Source organism: Taudactylus pleione, unplaced genomic scaffold, assembly GCF_031769625.1.
Source record: "Taudactylus pleione unplaced genomic scaffold, aTauple2 ptg000185l, whole genome shotgun sequence".
Classification (NCBI taxonomy): Eukaryota; Metazoa; Chordata; class Amphibia; order Anura; family Myobatrachidae; genus Taudactylus; species Taudactylus pleione.
This window is the reverse complement of record NW_028284587.1, coordinates 2578729-2598959: the sequence shown is the minus strand read 5'-3', so window position 1 is coordinate 2598959 and position 20231 is coordinate 2578729. Positions and strand designations below refer to the sequence as shown.

Below are 20231 nucleotides of genomic sequence, written 5' to 3'. Positions count from 1 at the left end.
CCCCCAGGGGACTTAGGTTTAGGCAGCGTGGATGGGGGGGGGATTAGGATTAGGCACTTGGGGGGGGTTAGGGGGGTAGGTTAGGTTAGTCCATCTTTACTTAGGGACGATCGGGATTTCCAGCGCTGTCGGGCTGCCGCTGCCTGGATCTGTTCCTATGGCGGCCTGACACTGCCGGGAACCATATACAGATCTCTATCTCATGTACAAAAAAATAAATTTTGATAAAACACGCAAAAACAAACTTTATACGTGATCAAGCACTTATCAGCACCATTATATTATCATACAGCCCATCCCAAATGGTCCCTGAAGCTGGCCACACATCTAAAGATTATCTGTCCAACCAGCCAACAAGTTGATTGGCTGGAATGAAAATCTGGTAAGCAATGGGAGTAAATGATGATCAGCAATTTGCTCCTAAATGCCAGAAAACAGATGACAATGGTCGGTCAGACAAGTTTGATCAATGTTTGATCTAAACAATTTGTTCAAACAACAGTTTTTGTCCATTTTCCGGCGTTTGGGAGCAAATTGCTGATTGTCATTTGCTTTCGTACCTTACCAGATTTTCATTCCAACCAATCCACTAGTTGGCTGGTTGTACAGATAAGCTTAAGTTGTGGCTGGCGACTGTCATCAAGAACATTGTGTATTTACACCTTGCCACAAGACATTGCACATGTGCTGGTCTATATATGTTCACAATTACAATTCCTTCCCCTTTCCTGGTTCTCTAGGAGAAAAACGGGCAGAAGTGCCAGAATCGTTGCAATAAGCACAAATACACGTGTCCGCAATTTTACAGAAATTACACTATGCAAAGTGGCACATTACTCACCCTGTATCAGATGCAGACTACATGCAGATAGAGTACTTGAATAAACACAAGTGATAATAAGACACAGGCCTTGGAAAAGAACAGAGTTGTGTTTCAGACCACAGTAATATATAACCCCTAACAGAAGAGCACAGCACGGACAAAATAACCTTTTTCTGTGAGTAAAGTTCCTGTGTGAAGCACAGGTGGGTTCAGTAATGACTGCCACTCACTTATGATTTCACCTGTGCTAATACAGGGAACACAGAATTAATGCTCATTAAAGTTACCAGAGGTCTCATATATACAGCTACGCTGTGGGCACAGCAGGATGTACACAGGTTGGTGATTGGGATAGTCTTAAATTTCACATTTACTGTCCTGTAAGCAGCCCTAGGACACTCTGCAATATACACAGCGATAAATATTAGTATGGGTAGCACATGATTAAGGGTTTGAGAATACTAACTATATAATCAAATGTAGCACTATATTGTGTAGATTTCATATCAACATATATTTACATTGTACAACAGGCTGTATTATATGTTCTGTAGTATTGTTTCCTGTTATCCATTATCTATATAGCACCAATGTATTCAGCAGTGCTGTATAGTAACTATGAATTTTCAAATAACTTGTTTCAACAGCTTTTCCAATGTGGAAACTCAGGATAATGTGAAATGTTCCTCCGTTCTGTACTGGATGCCAGTATTTTTATTTTTGTAACTGCAGTATTTATGCTTTGTGCAGGTGGCGTTAAAATAAGCGGGTTGGGTATGAATAGCCGGTGGCTGAAATGCCCCCGTTTCAATGTCTTCGGGACAGCGACGTTGGTATTATGCCGGGCGTCGGTAAATTGACGCACGGGATCCCGTCTGCCGGCATATTAAATGTATCCCGCTTAACATGCACTCTTAGGGGTATATTTACTAAAGGTTGATTTTAATCAATTTAAAATCGATCAAAATTGATAATAATCCATGTTGTGTTTCTGGGGCTAAATCACACATTTACTAGCAGTCAACTTTTTTGAATTATTTTTTTATAAGCATTAGTAAATGTGTGATTTAGCCCCAGAAACAAAACATTGATGTTGATCGATTTAAAATCGACCTTTAGTAAATATACCCCCTTACAGTATATTAAATGTGATAGGTCTAAATGATGTAATTGAATGGACTGACAACCAGGGTTTTTTTTCTCAACACTATGGTGTTCAGGAGCATTAACACATGGTACAATATCATGGTGTCCTCAAGGCTCCCCAACATTTCAGTTTTAAAGGTACATACACAGGTAACGATTTTTTGAACGATTTAACTATAACGACGTCGTTATCGTTCAATCGGAAAAATCGTTCATTTTCTGAGTTATAACAATGAACGATTTTCGTTCATGCGCGTTCCCGTTTGTAGTTCGTTCTGACTGAACGATTTTCATTAAGGGAAGTTACAAAAATTGTTTGTAGTTCAAAAAATCGTTCATTACACTTTTAAAAATCTGACAGATAATCGTTCATAAAATTGTTGGTAACAAAATCGTTGTGTGTGTGTGTGTGTGTGTGTGTGTGTATGCAGATTTAAGCTGCATACACACACAACGATTGAGTTAATGAACGATTTTAGTAAACTATTTTCTACCTTGAAAAAATTAATTAAAATCGTTTACTAAAGTTGTTCATTTACTATGTTCATTTAAATGTAATGAACGATTTTTATGAACTACAAACGATTTTTGCATATTAACTTAATGAAATCGTTGAGTTGACAAGTCTGACTGAACTACAAACGTGAACGCGCATGAACAATAATCGTTCATCGCTTGACTCAGAAAGTGAATCGTTCAAAAAATTGTTGTGTGTGTATGCACCTTTAGAGATATCCATGCTTGACCACAGGTGACTTAATTAGTATCTCAGTCAATTTGATTTAACCACCTGTGCTCAACCATAGATATCTCTAAAGCTGGGCATCCACTATACAATTTTCTGTCTATCTGTCCAATTTGGCTGGTTGGAATGAAAACCTGGTAATGTATGGGAGCAAATGACAGTCGATCGTATGGTTTTAAACACTGAAAAAAGAACAAACTTTTTTTTTCAAATTAGTTACATTTGTGTGTTTTAATCAATTTGTCTGAACAACCATTTTTGGCTGTTTTCCAGTGTTTGTGAGCAAATGGACGATTGTCATTGGCTCCCATACATTACCAGGTTTTCATTCCAACCAGCCAGATTGGACAGATATCTGACAGAAAATTGTATAGTGGATGCCCAGCTTTGTGGTGCATACACATGGTCAGATTTTTCTTCAGAACTGATAACTATTTAAAAAATCGTTCATATCTGAAGGAAAATCTGACATATCTGGGAAAATCTGATCATCGGGATGCGCGTTCCTGATGATCAGATAACGATATCTGACATCTGATGTGTTTGCAGTCAGACTTGGACGATTCCATTCATTTTAATAGTCAAAAATCGTTCAAATCTTTGGTAAAATCGTTCATCTGACAAATCTGACCGTGTGTATGCTCCATAAAACCTGAACGTTGGGGAGCCTTGAAGACCGCGTTTGGGAACCTCTGGTGTATTATAAAGGCAAGCTTTCCCATTCATAAAGATTATTTTAATAGTACAAGGTTTTGCCTTCTATTTTAATAGACTTTTTTTCTGAACCTGTCCTATAAATCAGTTTCTTATATCCAGTCCTCGGACAACAATAACAGTGCACATTTACATGTTATCTAGGCTGGAGCACACAAATGTTAATTTATACCCCTTTCACATCGCTATTCTGGACTGGCGGCCTGACCCGGCACTAATGCTGGGCTGATGATGTCACCCCACCTGGTGAGCTGGCGTCATCTCTTTCTACGCAGTGAACAGGAGCTGGGTGTCATTGACACAGATAACCCGTTCACACTGCCCTGTGAGCCGGGTTGAACCTGTGTTCAACCCTTCTCGTGACCATGGTTGAAATGCCAGGTCTCTCAACCCGGCTTATTTCAACCTGTCCCTTATTGGGGCACAGTTTAAGAGATCCATTGGTGGGTGCTAATTGCCTGACTTGTGATTATTGGGGTGATCTGGAAAACATGTACTTTTACCGCTCCATAAGGATTTGTGAAACACTGATTTAAAGGAATACCGAGGTGCTGACATTAAACACACGTAAAGGCCCCCATACATCAGCAATTGTGCAATTTGCAATCGATTGTGTGTTAGGAAAAAAAAAAAAATCTTTCCCTTTTTCAATCGATTGCAGAATTGCCACAATCGATTGAAAAAAGGATTTTTACACACAATCAATTGCTGATGTATGGGGCCTTTATACTGTATGTACAACATGCACATTTTACATACAAATGCACTTCCAAAATTGAGTAATCCACCTGTTACATTAAAGCCGTTTTATTAACAAAAATGTGATTCTTTAGCAGGCTAAAGGCCCCCATACATCAGCAACTGATTGCAGAAATCGTGCAATTTGCAATTGATTGTGTATAAAAAATATATCGATTGCAGCAATCAATTGCTGATGTATGGGGGCCTTTAAGGTTGGATAACAGCCACCTGAGTTGGTTAAAGGCTGATGACTGACAGATTTCACATACAGAATAACATGATACAAAGAATAAAAAACAATATAAGCAATTTGTTATAAGATTATTTTGTGGGGGACTATCATTAATCAATTGCACGCACCATCAGTAAAAAAATTACATTTTAAAATGCCGATATGCAAGTGGAAGCTGCTAAATATGTGCGCACATTGCAATCCCCTATAACAGAGGTTCCTAAACGCAGTCCTCAAGGCTTCCCAACAGTTCAGGTTTTAGAGATATCCATGGTTGAGTACAGATGGTTAAATCAAATTGACTGAGGTACTAATTAAGTCACCTGTGCTCAACCATGGATATCTCTGAAACCTGAACTGTTGAGGAGCCTGGAGGACCGCATGTGGAAACCTCTGCCCTATAATAAGCAGAGGATATGCTACTCACCTATCTGGCAGCTGACAGGTAATTTTGGGATTAAGGAGTAATCAGCTGACCAGATACAGGGGGATAAGTGCTAATGGGGCGTGGAGAGCAGGTGATAGAACCACCTATGCAAACTCTACTCCTACAAGACCAGGGGGCCCGGTAAGTGTTGCAGTAACATCCAGTGCCCCAATGGACTGATTTGCCCAACTGACATTCTGGGAGCTGTAGTTCCACCTGGTGAACTGACAGTATTCAACGGTGCAAATACAGCTGCTCACTGCTATCTGTGATTCCATACACTGGGCAGCAGGTATAGATGTGCCATAGGAAGCAGTGGCTGTGCCCGTCTATAATATACATATTATACAGCACCATGGTACATCCCCAGGGAGTGGATGGTCATTGGCATAAGATCATATTCCCAGAGGCCACCATACTGAGGCCTGGTGCAGGCACAACTGTCAAAGCTTGGGTGCCTAGGACCTGGTATTGGGGTTCATAGTGTTTACTCTAGCTGTCACAGAGCAGTAGGTTACACAACAATCGGGGGGTGTTGCAGTTCTCAAACTCAGTCCTCAGGACCCTAAAAGTGCATGTCTTCCAGGTCACCTGTGCATCTTTAGGCTGCATCAGACCGCCACTTAGCACCGGAGAACCCGAATGCGGATAATCCCAATGCCTTAGGGCTCAAGAATGCAGCCCTCGCCACCAGTGCGGGGCTGGTCACACTAGCAGTTGAATAAGCTCCCGGACACTTTAGTTGGTAGCTAATTCACTCAAACAATTGCATCGCCCCCTATATATTGTTATTTATATAACGCACTCAGGGGTCTATTTACTAAGCAGTGTTAGGAGACAGAGTGAAAAGTGATAAGGTACCAGCCAATCAGCTCCTAACTGCCACCTCACAGGCTGTGTTTGAAAAATGACAGTTGGGAGCTGATTGGCTGACACCTTATCACTTTTCACTCTGTCTCCTAACACTGCTTAGTAAATAGACCCCATATTCTTTAGCGCTTTGCTGAGAATATTTAGTCATTTACATCAGTCCCTGTACCAGTGAACTATATTCCCTATCATACGGACATACACAAGGGTCAATTTTTTTTTTTTATTATTTTGTCAGAAGCCAATTAACCGTTTGTTTATCGTGTGGGAGGAAACCGAATCACCCGGAAGATGCCCACACAAACTCCACACAAATGCATGTTAAGAGTTTTGGGAAACCAAGTGCAATCTCTGCTTGCCGCTTGCAGTTAGGGTGGACAAATTGTGCACCTCTGTATTGAAATCTAAATTTATACTCCAGCTTTGCGTGCATACTGTATAGTAAGTAAAGTCAGCACCATTCCCCTGTCAGGCCAGCGTTTTTACACTATGAATACAGCAGGCACAGGTGACATCAGCATACAGGAAATTCCCGGGGTGAGACAGGATCAATCTCTACAATCCTGGCAGCTATCTCACCCACCGCGAGGAGCGCTAGGAGTCCTTCTGTTTTACCAGTTGTAGCCTACAGGAACTAGACTGGTATGTGCTTGTAATGAGACTGGTATCTTTGGGGCCCATTTATCAATTATCACATACTAAATGCGATGTAGCACCTAAAATCACATTGCAGTATGTGATTATACCACCTGAATGTATGAATTGGCACATTCAGGGACAGGGGCTCCGAAAGGACCCCTCGTCCCTGCGTTGTACTAGTATTGAAGTGACCCCATCCGCTATCTTTTCACTCCTCTATCGGGACTGCTGCTCATGTGAGGTCTGCTGACCACGCATGTGTGGCGGCCGTGACCTGGGTGGGTTCCAGAGAGACCCTCTTGTGGGGTATTTTTGCGAACTGTTGCCTATGCTACAACGGGCTAACGTAGAAATTCCTATACTCCGCCTTTACAGTCCAGGTTTTAAGGATATCCATGCTTGAGTCCCAGATGGTTAAATCAAGTTGACTGAAGTACTAAATAAATCCCCTGTGCATACATTTTTCACCATTGGGTGGTACATAGGGGCCCTTGCAAACTTTTTCTATGGGGCCTTGAAATACCTAGTTACGCCCCTGGCTAACGCCATCTTTAGCTGCAGGAATGCTTCTCAGAAAGCTGGTGGGGGCTGCTGTCCCCCCATGGTACATTCAGGGGATACTTAATATTTGTTGGTATCCCCCAAAACAGGTGTTTTTCAGGGAATATGTCGCCTTTATTTAATGATAAATAGGCCCCTTATGCATAAAGTTTTTGGTAGCCACAAAATAAAGATAATTTACTTCACAAATTCCAGTTTTGTCAATGAATACGTTATTAGAGCGGGTATTTCGCACAGAACACCTATTCAAATGCTTTTGGTTGTATATTGGAGACCAACCCAGTGACCCCATTACCATTTCTACCTCAGGCAACAGAATAGGTGATCCCCAAGAGTACTCGGTTAATTTAGTTTTATGTAGAGAAGTCTGTTCTCTAGACCAGGCCTGGCCAACCTGTGGCTCTCCAGCTGTTGTGAAACTACAAATCCCAGCATGCCTTGCCAGAGTTTTAGTATTCCCTAATAGCAAAACTGTGGCAAGGCATGCTGGGACTTGTAGTTTCACAAGGCTGGTGAGCCACAGTTTTCCCAGGCCTGCACTAGACGATATATTACATGATTTGCCCGATTTCGACATATCGGAACGACAAATCACGTAAAAATGTCTAAATCGTGAGTGTCCACTCACGATGCCGATGCTCATAACCGTGGGTGGAGCATCGCATCTTCAGATCTTGCCTAATGCAGGAAAGATTTGCCAATCTCATACACAATTTTGTGCGGATTGATCTTTAGTCAGATTGGACACTTTTTAGCACCATATCGTTTCCTGAGCTGTCGAGGACAGTTCAAGGGAAATTGCTCGCGATATGGCATTGTGAGCACATTGTCTAGTGTATAGGCACCTTTAGTCATGCATGGGAGAGCCGCAGGTCCTGATAATGTTCTTCCCTCATGTGGGAGATTGTGGATAAACTGGATATTCTCTTTGGATGGGTCTATATACCCTTTAACCTTGCTGTACCCAATAATCTGATTGGCTCTTTCGGAAAATAAAGATTTCCACTTTTGGCGTGTGCACAGGTAACCTCTTGGAGGGAGAGGAGGGATCAGCCCATGTGTAATTTGGCCCTGATTCAGAGCCGGACGCTCTGACCAGAGCGCTCACTCTGAATCAGGGCCCTCCTCCATTAATATGGAGCGTCCTCCTGGACGCTCGTATAGCTGTGGGTCACCACCCACAGCATATACGAGTGTGCAAAAAGATGGTCGCGATGGTCTTGACCATCGCGACCATCGGACTTGCGAGGGAAACCCTGCGGTCGGGTTTCCCAGCCGCAAGGCCAGGAGTGATTTTGGCTCTACCAGAGCCAAAATCACTCCCACTGACATCACTAGTGATGTCAGTGGGGCCGGCTTCAGACGGTAGGCGTTCCCATGGGAACGCCTCCGTCTGGCAGGCACGCCCCCGGCACGCCTAACAAAGGGGGCGTGCTGTCAATCAACATCGACAGCACGCCCCCTTTGGTGCGAGACCCGGAGCGATGGAAAGTCCTTCGCTCGCCGGGTCTCGCGCATGCGCACGACGGAACTCTCTCCGTCGTGCGCATGTGCAGTGGGGACCATCGACCCACTTGCGAGCGTACTGCCGCTCGCGAGTGGGTCTGAATGATCCCCTTTGTCTTTACAGCTCAAACTGGAATCACAGTTTTTTTTGGGGGGGGTTTTCCCAATGGGGGATATATATGAACCACTTCCATAGAAGCCAGGTCTAGTGGCAGCAACAACTCTCCCCACTCATAAGTACTGTATGGTTGATGGTGGTCTCTAAAGCAGTTTTTATTTACAGGCTTACTGTGTGGTTTTAATATATATTCAACAGTATTATATCAGGATTTTTAAATGACATGGTATAACGTCTAATCTATAAATATGTTAGTAATATGATGTATGCTGAGAAGATACCTGTTGTGTAATACTGTACTCACCAGTGGTAAATTTGCTTTTGAGTGTATTAGATATTTTCCATAGGTGTTTTTAATCAGAGTAGCAGCATGGTTTAAATGGGTTGGGTACGGGATGCCGGTGGCCAGAACCCAGACAGGGGTGCTAATGTATATGGACATGCTGTATGGAATGAATGCTGTTTTAAAATGCAATTCCCTGCTTTGCATTAAAATTGCAAATCAGATGGAGTGTTTAAACACGAGCTGGTTATAGACTTAAGAAGTGAGTATAACGAGCACTGTGTAATATATATTTTGTGTGTGTGTGTATATATTTGTATTGTATTTAATTTTGTTACAGAACTAAAGCAATGATTGACTATTGATTTTGCATGTATTCATAGGTGCAAGTCGCCCCCTGGTGGACCAGCTGTTAATCTACTGTAACATTGATGGCAAATGTTAGTGTTTAGTATTTTAAAGTTTGTAGTTCTATAAGTGGAGGTTTTAAAAAAAAAAAAAATGAGTAACCTAACAACATAGTTTCTCCAACCTTTTTAAAAGACTCAGAATCGCTAGCAACCCCCTAGGGAATTCTTTATCCCCATTCCCTAATCTAGGAAGCAGTGATTTCTTAGGGGCTAGAATATGAATATGACCTTTCCGGGTGCTCAATATAAGAGCAACTAAGGGCCTGATTCACTACAGATATTTGCTTCGATTACACACGCAGTTCTGCAAAAATATACTAATATTTGCAACTGCTCATCCAGCATAGAGACGCCCACTGCTGCTATCTCCCATCTGTAATACCTCACAGTCCTGTGTATACATCAGTAACATCAGCCACAGCTCAGCCAGCATAGACACCCACTACTGCTATCTCACATCTGTAATACCTCAGTCCTGTGTATACATCTGTAACATCAACTACAGCTCAGCCAGCATAGAGACACCCACTACTGCTATCTCACATCTGTAATACCTCACAGTCCTGTGTATACATCTGTAACATCAACTACAGCTCAGCCAGCATAGAGACGCCCACTACTGCTTTCTCACAACTGTAATACCTCACAGTCCTGTGTATACATCTGTAACATCAGCCACCGCTCAGCCAGCATAGAGACACCCACTACTGCTATCTCACATCTGTAATACCTCACAGTCCTGTGTATACATCTGTAACATCAGCCACAGCTCAGCCAGCATAGAGACGCCCACTACTGCTATCTCACATCTGTAATACCTCAGTCCTGTGTATACATCTGTAACATCAGCCACAGCACAGCCAGCATAGAGACTCCCACTACTGCTATCTCACATCTGTAATACCTCACAGTCCTGTGTATACATCTGTAACATCAGTCACAGCACAGCCAGCATAGAGACACCCACTACTGCTATCTCACATCCGTAATACCTCACAGTCCTGTGTATACATCAGTAACATCAGCCACAGCTCAGCCAGCATAGAGACTCCCACTACTGCTATCTCACATCTGTAATACCTCAGTCCTGTGTATACATCTGTAACATCAGCCACAGCACAGCCAGCATAGAGACGCCCACTGCTGCTTTCTCACATCCGTAATACCTCACAGTCCTGTGTATACATCTGTAACATCAGCCACAGCTCAGCCTGCATAGAGACGCCCACTACTGCTATCTCACATCTGTAATACCTCACAGTCCTGTGTATACATCTGTAACATCAGCCACACAACAGCCAGCATAGAGACGCCTACTGCTGCTTTCTCACATCCATGATACCTCACAGTCCTGTGTATACATCTGTAACATCAGCCACAGCACAGCCAGCATAGAGACACCCACTGCTGCTATCTCACATCTGTAATACCTCACAGTCCTGTGTATATATCTGTAACATCAGCCACAGCTCAGCCAGCATAGAGACACCCACTACTGCTATCTCACATCTGTAATACCTCACAGTCCTGTGTATACATCTGTAACATCAGCCACAGCTCAGCCAGCATAGAGACGCCCACTACTGCTTTCTCACATCTGTAATACCTCACAGTCCTGCGTATACATCTGTAACATTAGCCACAGCTCAGCCAGCATAGACACCTACTACTGCTATCTCACATCTGTAATACCTCACAGTCCTGCGTATACATCTGTGCCATTGAGTAACATCGGGCCCTCACGCATAATTACAGCAGGTCTGACCTGCCTCAGAAATTGTAACTCTCGTCGCACGCAGCGAGTACTCAAACTGCGAATACCGTCGCATTGGCTAATTTTATGCATGCCCAGGAAACCTCGTTCAAACGGACTGGCACACCTGTGTTTCTCCACCCACTCCCCCCGTCACCACCCCCAAACGCTGACGTCCCGTCACTCACCCTGCGATGGCTTTGTAAGTTTGTATCTGCATACGTGATCGCAATACTGGCCTGCGCATTGCGGTGCAAGCGCAGTACACACCATCGGCCGATCTGCGTACACAATTGCGATCCATAATCAGTCAGGCCCTAAATACATACTTTTATACCACCACAAGACTGATTTCCTTATGACATCCTTCGAGACTTTGGTTACTGAGGGAAGAGATTGTTCCCTTCCAAATAGTAAATCACATGGTTTGGATGGTCTAACCCAGTGGTTCTCAAGCTCGGTCCTCAGGACCCCACACAGGTCACGTTTTCCAGGTCACTCGCTGACACATTTAAAAGATTCACAGGTGGAGCTAATTATTTCACTTGTGATTCTGTGAAGATTCCTGGAAAACATGCACTGTTGGGGTGCCAGAGGTTCCCAAACACGGTCTTCAAGGCTCCCCAAAAGTCAAGGTATTAGAGATATTCATGGTTGCGCACAGGTGGCTTAATTAGTACCTCAGTCAGTTTGATTTAACCACCTGTGCTCAGCCATGGATATCTCTAATGGTGCATACTCACGGTCAGATTTTTCTTGAGATCTGAATGATAACTATTTAAAAAATCGTTCATATCTGAAGGAAAATCTGACATGCCTGAACGATGCGCGTTCTCGATAGTCAGATAATGATATGACATCTGATGTGTTTGCAGTCAGATTTGGACGATTCCATTCATTTTAATGCAGTCAAAAATCGTTCATAGTTCAAATCGTTGGTCAAATCGTTCATCTGAGAAATCTGACCGTGTGTATGCTCCATTAAGCTGCATACACACACAACAATATTTTGAACGATTATCGTTAATGATATCGTTTATCATTCAATCGTAAAAATCGTTCACTTTCTGAGTTAAAACGATGAACGATTATCGTTCATGTGAGTTCACGTTTGTAGTTCAGTCAGACTGACCAACTGAACTATTTTCATTGGAATATACAAAAATCGTTCGTAGTTCAAAAAAATCGTTCATTACACTTTAAAAAATCTGACAGATAATCTGACAGAAAATCGTTCATAAAATCGTTGGTAACAAAATCGTTGTGTGTGTATACAGCTTTAAGGTGCATACACACACACAACGATTTTGTTACCAACGATTTTATGAACGATTTTCTGTCAGATTATCTGTAAGATTTTTTTAAAGTGTAATGATCGATTTTTATTTTTTTTTTTTTTTTTTTAGCTACAAACGATTTTTGCATATTCCGTTAATGAAAATCGTTCGTTCAGTTGGTCAGTCTGACTGAACTATAAATGTGAACGTACATGAATGATAATCGTTCATTGTTTTAACTCAGAAAGTGAATGGTTTTTACAACGATTGAACGATAAACGAATTGGTTAACGATAATCGTTCAAAAAATCGTTGTGTGTATGCACCTTAAAGCTGCATACACACATAACATTGTTATTAACCAACGATTTTAGTGATCAATTTTCGTTCAGTTTTTTTTCTTGAAAGAGTGAATGAAAATCATTTATTAATAAATTAATGAACGATGAACGATTTTTTTAAATCATGCATACAGTCAATGAACATCGTTCATTCTGTACAACGTGAACGATTTTCTGAACGAAAATCGTTTGTTTGACAGTCAGAATTGACTATGAACTACAAACGTGAACGCGCATGAACGAATATCGTTCACCTTAAAAAGATGAACGATTTTATAAACTATTTAACGATAACGACGTCGTTCTAGTTAAATCGTTAAACAAATCGTTGTGTGTACGCACCTTAAAACTTAAACTGTTGTGGAGCCTTTAGGACTGCGTTTGGGAACCTCTGTTCTGGGCAATTGTTAGGTTTGTTCCTTCATACATATAAGGAGTGTCTCTCCATAAATCTCGGTGGGACGCATTGATAGTGTTGGTAGATAATGACCCTGGGCTCTGAATCCTACTGTACCGTCCTGTTTGAGTTTGAACAAAAACAGTTAGAATTCTATCAAACTTATTTTCTATCAGCCAGGATCTAACCTGGTTTTGGTAAAGGCGATTTATCCAGAACGTTCAGCTTATGTCAACGTGACCAGCAACCACAATCTGCAGGTTATCTCATGATGAAGTGGGTCACTTTGTCACCTCTTAATGGGCTCAATTCAACTCAACGCGAATTGAATAGCGCTGGGAAGGAGCTCCCGGAGCTATTCAATTCAGCACACTGTTAAGCCCGACTGAAGGATTTCTTTTCACATCTCTCCTAGGGTGCAAGCAGAAATCCAACAAAACTGCTGGCGTGATGCCGTTTTCTGGCCTTGGCGCGGCAGGAAAAAGCATCGCGACAGGCACTTATGTCGGAGAATGCCGGTTCTCGCGACTAAACACCATGTTTAAGGCGTGAGCACGGGCATTCTCCGGCATAACCGCGCGCTGAATTGAATGGCTCCGGGAGCTCCTTCCCGGCGCTGCTCAATTCGCATTGAATTGAGGGCCTGATTCAGAGCCGGACGCTATTTGCGCTAGCTCGTTCAGAAAAGGGGGCCGGATATTTAAATTGAGCAATCGTTCTTTACGGTCTGTTGACGCCTCTATGTCTGAGCGAACGAAACATGCGCTCGCTATTTTGTAAAGACGCCCCCTGGCCGCTCGCATCCTACGTCACCTCCGCTATTTATTAGATTAATCGAGTACATCGAAAGGCGTCTGAACTTCTCGCAGTGCTTGTGGTTGGATTTTCCTACGGCAATCATGCAAACAGTTCAGGCTAAGAAACAACCAAGTGACGTGGTCGATGACGCTGCTTTGTTAATTATGCACACCCTTAACGCCCGTTTTGACCGTTTGGCACGCCTGTGTTCGGATCACCACTCCCCGTTTTCAAGCACCTTCCCCTGTTACCACCCACAAACGCCTCATCCTGTCACTCAAATTAGCAGGCGCTCGCTGTTTTGCGAGCACTCGATTTCCGACCGCAATGACTGGTTGGCGCATGCACATTACGACCCATACGCATGCGCAGTTGTGCGAACATCGCTGGGAGCGAACGAGCGGCCGCTTACGAGCGGCTCTGAATCAGGGCCTGAGTCCAATGTTGCTAAATAGTTCCATTCTGTAGAAAGGACATGCTTGTAACCAGCAGCTGCTTTAATTTGAGTCACTAGCAAGACTCCAGTCTGTTAGTTTCATATCACAGTATGTATGTACTTTAGGTCCAGGCCCGTGTAAATGTGTTGCGGCCCCTTATCACTGAGGCTATTTGCATTAGCTCTAGAACCACTTGTAACAGTGATTGCAGGTGTATGGGAGGGTGATCACATAATAAAAATAGCTGACATTTAGTGGCGTTGTACTTTGAAGGGATCATTGCACAAATAATATACAGTGACCTAAAACAGAAGGTAAAGATGGCCTTGCCCAAACAAACTAAGGGTCCCATTTATTAACGAATGTAAATACCAGCGGCATTTTTCGTTTAGTATCACTGTGATCAGGGCCGGTCCCAGCTGAATTTTTTTAAGCAAACAAAAAAAAAATTTCAGCGCCCCCAGGGGCACTGATGCACGCTCCAAAGGCAAATGCACGAATAAATTGATGGTACGTGGTCTCGAGGGAAAAGCTGTGCCTGGTGGTCACTCGGTGAGTGCAGGCAGCACCAGAGCCAGAATCTCCAGACCCTGTTTGCTGTATTTATTATACGAGAGAGAGAGATCCACTCACACAGTGGTCGAAGTGGAATTTTTGAAGTGTGGGTATGTAAAACTTTATGTTGTTCAGAGAGTGGGATGGAAGAGTTGGATAAGTCAGAAAGAGCTAACAGATAGGGGAAGGTGAGGTCAAGGGAGAGGCAGAGGTGGTGAGTAGGGGAGGAGGTCCACTGAGAATGGCCAAAAAAGGAAGAAAGGGTGAGAAGTTTAGAGGACACTGGGTAGGTGGGTATGTTAAATTTACTAAAGATTTGGAGGAGAGGTAGTGAGGAAGTTGGGCAGCAAAATTATCAAGAAATTGGGAAGTTATAGTTACATATGCAAATGCGTTTTTTCTATCTCTCGCAGGGGCAAGATTCTTACTAGTGGTTGAATCGGTTATTCTGGTATAATAAATGTTTATTGATTAATCTATTTGCACTTCCTTCTTTTTCTCCATTGGTCTATTGGGGTTTAGCTGTCCCCCTTTTTGGAGATGGCAGAAATCAGACCTTAGGGCTTGTCTTGTTTTCCTTTCCCCCCCCCCCTAATAAAGTAAGTAATAAGCAATGAAATAAGGCAGTGCTTAGGGAAGAAAATAATGTTAAACGGTGTGTACTAAAAGTCTAGTTAACCGGCAGCGGGAGAGGTCCAGCCCATAAGAGAGGTGGCACACGATAATGGGAGGGAGGGCAAGATGTCTGGTGGTCAGTGGCGGGGCGTAGAGGGCCAGTTTCACAGCCCAAACATTAATGAGAGGACCTACCCCAGGGTCAGCATGGCGGTGGGTAGGAGGTCCTGCACTTTGACTGCTGCAGGAGAACAGCGCAGGCGGTGTGGGACCGTAAGGTGAGTACCAGGCCGGCAGGGTAGCTCAGGTCCCCTGTAAGCTGCGGGAGAAGGAGGCATAATCCCGTTGGAAGTGATCAAAGGCGGAACAAAAGCAGGACAGGAGAGTCGAGCTGCGAGTCCTGTTAGCAGCATCCGGCCAGGGTCTGGATAGTAATGGAGAGGTGTCTGGGTTTAAGGGGAGCAGGGGAGGGACCGACCCGAGACGAGGAAGTAAGGAGTAGAGTCGCGATCCCAGTAGCAGGTCCAGGCCGGGTTGATTGGAGCAGCCCACAGTAAGTACAGCAAAGAGGCTCTGGGCAGTGTGACGCTGGCGGTGCCTGCACTCACTGAGTGTGAGTGCCCACCGGGGCAGGCCAGGACCAAGGAGGGGAACATTCATTTTGGAGCCTGCTGATGGCCGTGGCACTGCCCGCTGCAGTCTCCAAGTGCTCAGGTACGGGTCGGGACTCCTCTCCACCATCCACAGGGATCCAGGCAGGCCAGCCCCAGCCTTCTTTGCGCAACGTGCATGTCACGTTGCTCTGCCATTCGCAACCAAAGAGCCGGAGACGCAGACTTGGCCCCTGGTAATATAATGGCACAGTGCAGACAGCTGTGTCACACAGTGACACAGTCTGACTGCCACCCGCCAGCCTGAGCTGCATATCGCTGGTCGCGGCCGGGTCTGGGCGCCCTCCTTTATACGGCGCCCTACTTGGCCGCGTACCCAGCGTATGTATAGAACCGGCCCTGCCTGTGATTCAAATGAAAATGCCACTAGTATATATCAATACTTACCCCCCCCCCCCTCCAGTGAGTTCCAGCAAAGTCCTCCTAGTCCGCGAGGTCCTCCGTTCGGCTGCTGGCAGCCTAACGCTGACAGAAAGGATGACATAACCCCATTAGTGAGCGCTAAAGGGGTTAGGCATCGTTAATAAATGGAGCCCTTACAATCTAAAGGGGCCCATACATCGGTGATCAATTGCCGCAATTACCCAATCTATCAATGTCTGGGCCGGGCGATCGGAAATATTCAACATGTTGAATATCACAACCTGAAAATGGTCGAGGATTTTTAACATGTTAAATTTCCCAGATTCGCAGAACGGGGAATCGCGGCTAAGTTGTAGGGAACAGTTGATACATAAGTTAAAGCAATGACAATTGTAACTACTGGTGGGAATGTGGGCGTGGCTTCTGTAAGTTTCCCTCATTATCAGTCATATATAATAAAGCAGCCGCCGATGAGTGACATTTCTGTGTAGCTACCTGTGGTGTGGTTGGAACGAGGACACCGTGGAAGGTGGAGGCACAAAGGGCCTGATTCAAAGCCGCTCGTAAGCGGCCGCTCGTTTGTTCCGAGCGATGTTTGCACAACTGTGCATGCGAACGGATCGTAATACGCATGCGCGAACCAGTCAGTGCGGCCGAAAATCGTTTGTTCGCTAAATAGCGAATGCCTGCTATTTTGGGTGACAGGGGAAGGTGCTTGAAAACGGGGAGTGGAGATCAGAACGCAGGCGTGCTTAAAGGTCAAAACGGGCGTTTTATGGGTGTGCATAATTAATACAGCAGCGTCATTGACCACGTCACTGGGTTATTTTATAGTCAGAACTGCTCGCAAGATTGCGGTAGGAAAAACCAACCAGGAGAATAGCGAGCAGTTCATACGCTGGTCGATGTACTCGATTAATCTAATAAATAGCGGACATGACGTAGGATGCGAGCGGCCAGGGGGCGTAGTTTTCCAAAAAACGACCGCATGTTTGGTTCGCTCGTTCAGACCTAGAGGCGTGAGCAGACCGCAAAGAGCGAACGGTTCATTTGAATAGCCACCCCTTTTTTCTGAACGAGTGAGCGCAAATAGCGTCCGGCTCTGAATCAGGCCCAAAGCATGGACCATGTCACTGTAGAAATATTAAAACCGTTGGAATAAATCCACCTTATTACAGCGCTTTTAGATGAGGCTGGCAGTGTTCAACAAGTTCTTTAGCAGAATTTTTGTTTGGATAGAGACTTTCAAATATTAACTGTAGCAGTAATGTATTCCAAAGAATCCAGCACATGTTATTGAGTCATCATGGATAAAAGGTCGATTATGGCGAGGAGAACCAGTGTCTTTTAAATGGAAATGTTCATGTAACAATGGTTTTAGGGCCTGATTCAGAGGCGCTCGCTCTGAATCAAGGCGTTTTTTTTTTTGTTTGTTTGTTTTTCCGTGTGTCGGCCTCCAAAGCTGTGGGTGACCACCCACAGCTAGTGCGAGCGGCCTGGCGATGGTCGCAATTATCGTGACCATCGGTCTTACGCCGAGACCCTGCGGGAGGGTCTCTGCTCCCGCAAGCCCGAGTGGTCTTCCTGCTCTAGTAGAGCAGGAAGTCCACTACTGACATCACGAGTGATGTCAGTAGGGCCGCCCACATACAGCAGGCGTTCCTAAGGGAACGCCTGCATTCGTGCAGCCACCCCCCTCCCCACCTACAAAACGGGGCGAGCTGTCAATCAATATCGACAGCCGCCCCGTCTTGTAGTGTGCCCCGGAGTGACGTAGCTGCCATTGCTCGCTGGGGCTCGCGCATGCGCATGCCGGAGGCAGGCGGGGGAACATCGACCCGCTTGCGAGCGTTTTGAATAAGGCTCTTAGTCCTGAAAATTTTTTTATTTATTTTGTTCAGAATTCCACTATATATTTTGTCAATCTGTAAACCTTTATTATGGTGGAGGGAGGGGTTTGGATATGATAAATACAACAAAATCAAGCTGGTAAGGATTTATTAACATTTCTGTACTTTTTTTTTTTGGATTGGTCTCCTTGGACTCTGCTCTGTAACTCTTGGTTTTGATGGCAGCCAGTGCTGCGTTTAGCGGCTGAGAAGTAGCGTAGATTAGGTCCCGGCACGGCTACTCCACTCCCTGTATGCTCAGAAATTGTGGCACATGGCTGTGACTCCTTGTGTATGGCGTGATTTAAAGCAATCTCAACTGTAACATGGCGTAATCCTGATTTGATGGAAATGTGCAAACTCCAGAGTAACAATTGTTTGGTGTGAAGGCCACTGAGGGATGTGTACATTGATGGCAGCACAACTAGCGTCTGTCCCTACCAGCTGGCCTATCCTATCCTAGCACTATGTATAATTACGACATGCACTAATAGCACAGCTAAAACCCATCATATAGGCACAGGACAATCTGCTGGGTACTTTTTATTTGGCCCTCGCTGGTGGGATAAGGCAACACCCATCACGTATATATGCCACTTTTTCGATTTTGCGGAGTTATCCCTTATGTGTGCGCATGTCAGCGCTGCTATGCTGAATATATTGGAATAATTAATGAATGTGTCTTTGCTGGTTACATTAAATTAGGGGTGAGCGGGTTCGGATTTCTGAAATCCGAGCCCCCCCGATCCGAGGCAGATCCGAGTCAGGCTCAACTTTTCCCGCCTGACTCGGATCTGAAATCAAGGCAAAACGTCATCATCCCGCCTTCCGGGTCTCGCGGGTTTTGGATCCTATATAAGGTACCCACGTCGGCGCCATTTTCTCACTCGGCTGTGGACAGTGAAGAGGGAGGGTGGGAGTTAGGGCTGGCTGGGCTGTGTAGTGTAGTGTAGTGTAGTGCAGAGTAGTGTTGTGCTGTGCTGTGCTGCGCTGCGCTGTGCTGCTGTTGTCCATAGGGGCTGTGTCCACTACTTCAAAGTCCATAGGGGCTGGCTGTGCTGCGCTGTGCTGCTGTTGTTAATAGGGGCTGTGTCCACTACTTCAAAGTCCATAGGGGCTGGCTGGACTGTGTTGTGCAGTCAGTTCTCCATAGGGGCTGTGTCCACTCCAAAGTCCTGTGCAGTGTCCCAGTCCTAAAGGTGTGCTGTAGTGTTGTCCAGGGGGTGCTCTGTCCATCAGGGGTGCTCCCCCCAAGTGCTAAAAAAATAATATTTTTTCTGTGTTTGTGAATTGTGTGCGCAGTAGCCGCACGTGCATCAACAAAGTAGTGCCAAGCGTGCGCCTGTGTCATAAGTAAAGGGCCGGCTGGCTTGACAATTAAAGGGTGCTGTAACCCCCAAAGTACACTCCAAACCAAATAAAAAAATATTTTCTGTGTTTGTGAATTGTGTGCGCAGTAGCCGCACGTGCATCAACAAAGGAGCAGCGCCAAGCGTGCGCCTGTGTCCCATAAGTAAAGAGCCGGCTGGCTCATTTCTTAAAGGGTTGTGTAACCCACAAAGTGCACTACTCTCCAGCAAAAATAAAAAAATATTTTCTGTGTTTGTGTGCGCCTTAGCCGCACGTATATATCAAATCGATATAACATAAATGGAGGACCAAACTTTCTCCGATTAAAAATAAAATAGAGAAAGATCAAGAACCACTTCCTCCTAGTGCTGAAGCTGCTGCCACTAGTCATGACATAGACGATAACATGCCATCAACGTCGTCTGCCAAGGCCGATGCCCAATGTCATAGTAGAAGCCACATACAATCAAAAATGACAAAGTTCAGGAAAATGACCTTAAAAAAAACATTTAAATCATCTGAAGAGAAACGTAAACTTGCCAATATGCCATTTATGACACGGAGTGGCAA

At 44.5% G+C, this 20231-nt stretch overlaps 2 protein-coding genes across 6 annotated transcripts in view; one reads left to right on the top strand and one right to left on the bottom strand.

Annotated features, from left to right (window-relative positions):
* Positions 1-970, bottom strand: part of ETS1 (ETS proto-oncogene 1, transcription factor) — a 474993-nt gene extending 474023 nt beyond the window's left edge. Inside the window, exon 1 of one of the 2 annotated variants that reach the window (XM_088476264.1) lies at positions 842-970. The gene's annotated coding sequence lies outside the window, so the exon portion shown is untranslated. The remainder of the gene's footprint in view (positions 1-841) is intronic. The other variant, XM_088476266.1, reaches the window with a different exon arrangement.
* Positions 971-1038: 68 nt separating this feature from the next.
* The window catches only part of KCNJ5 (potassium inwardly rectifying channel subfamily J member 5), a 165500-nt gene continuing 146307 nt past the window's right edge, over positions 1039-20231 (top strand). The window contains exon 1 of one of the 4 annotated variants that reach the window (XM_088476270.1): positions 1039-1161. In XM_088476270.1, coding sequence (XP_088332396.1) covers positions 1094-1161 — 68 coding nt within the window. In that variant the 5' untranslated portion in view covers positions 1039-1093. Of the gene's footprint in view, positions 1162-4761; positions 4847-4884; positions 4970-20231 lie in introns of those variants that run through there. The other 3 variants (XM_088476271.1, XM_088476274.1, XM_088476273.1) reach the window with 3 other exon arrangements.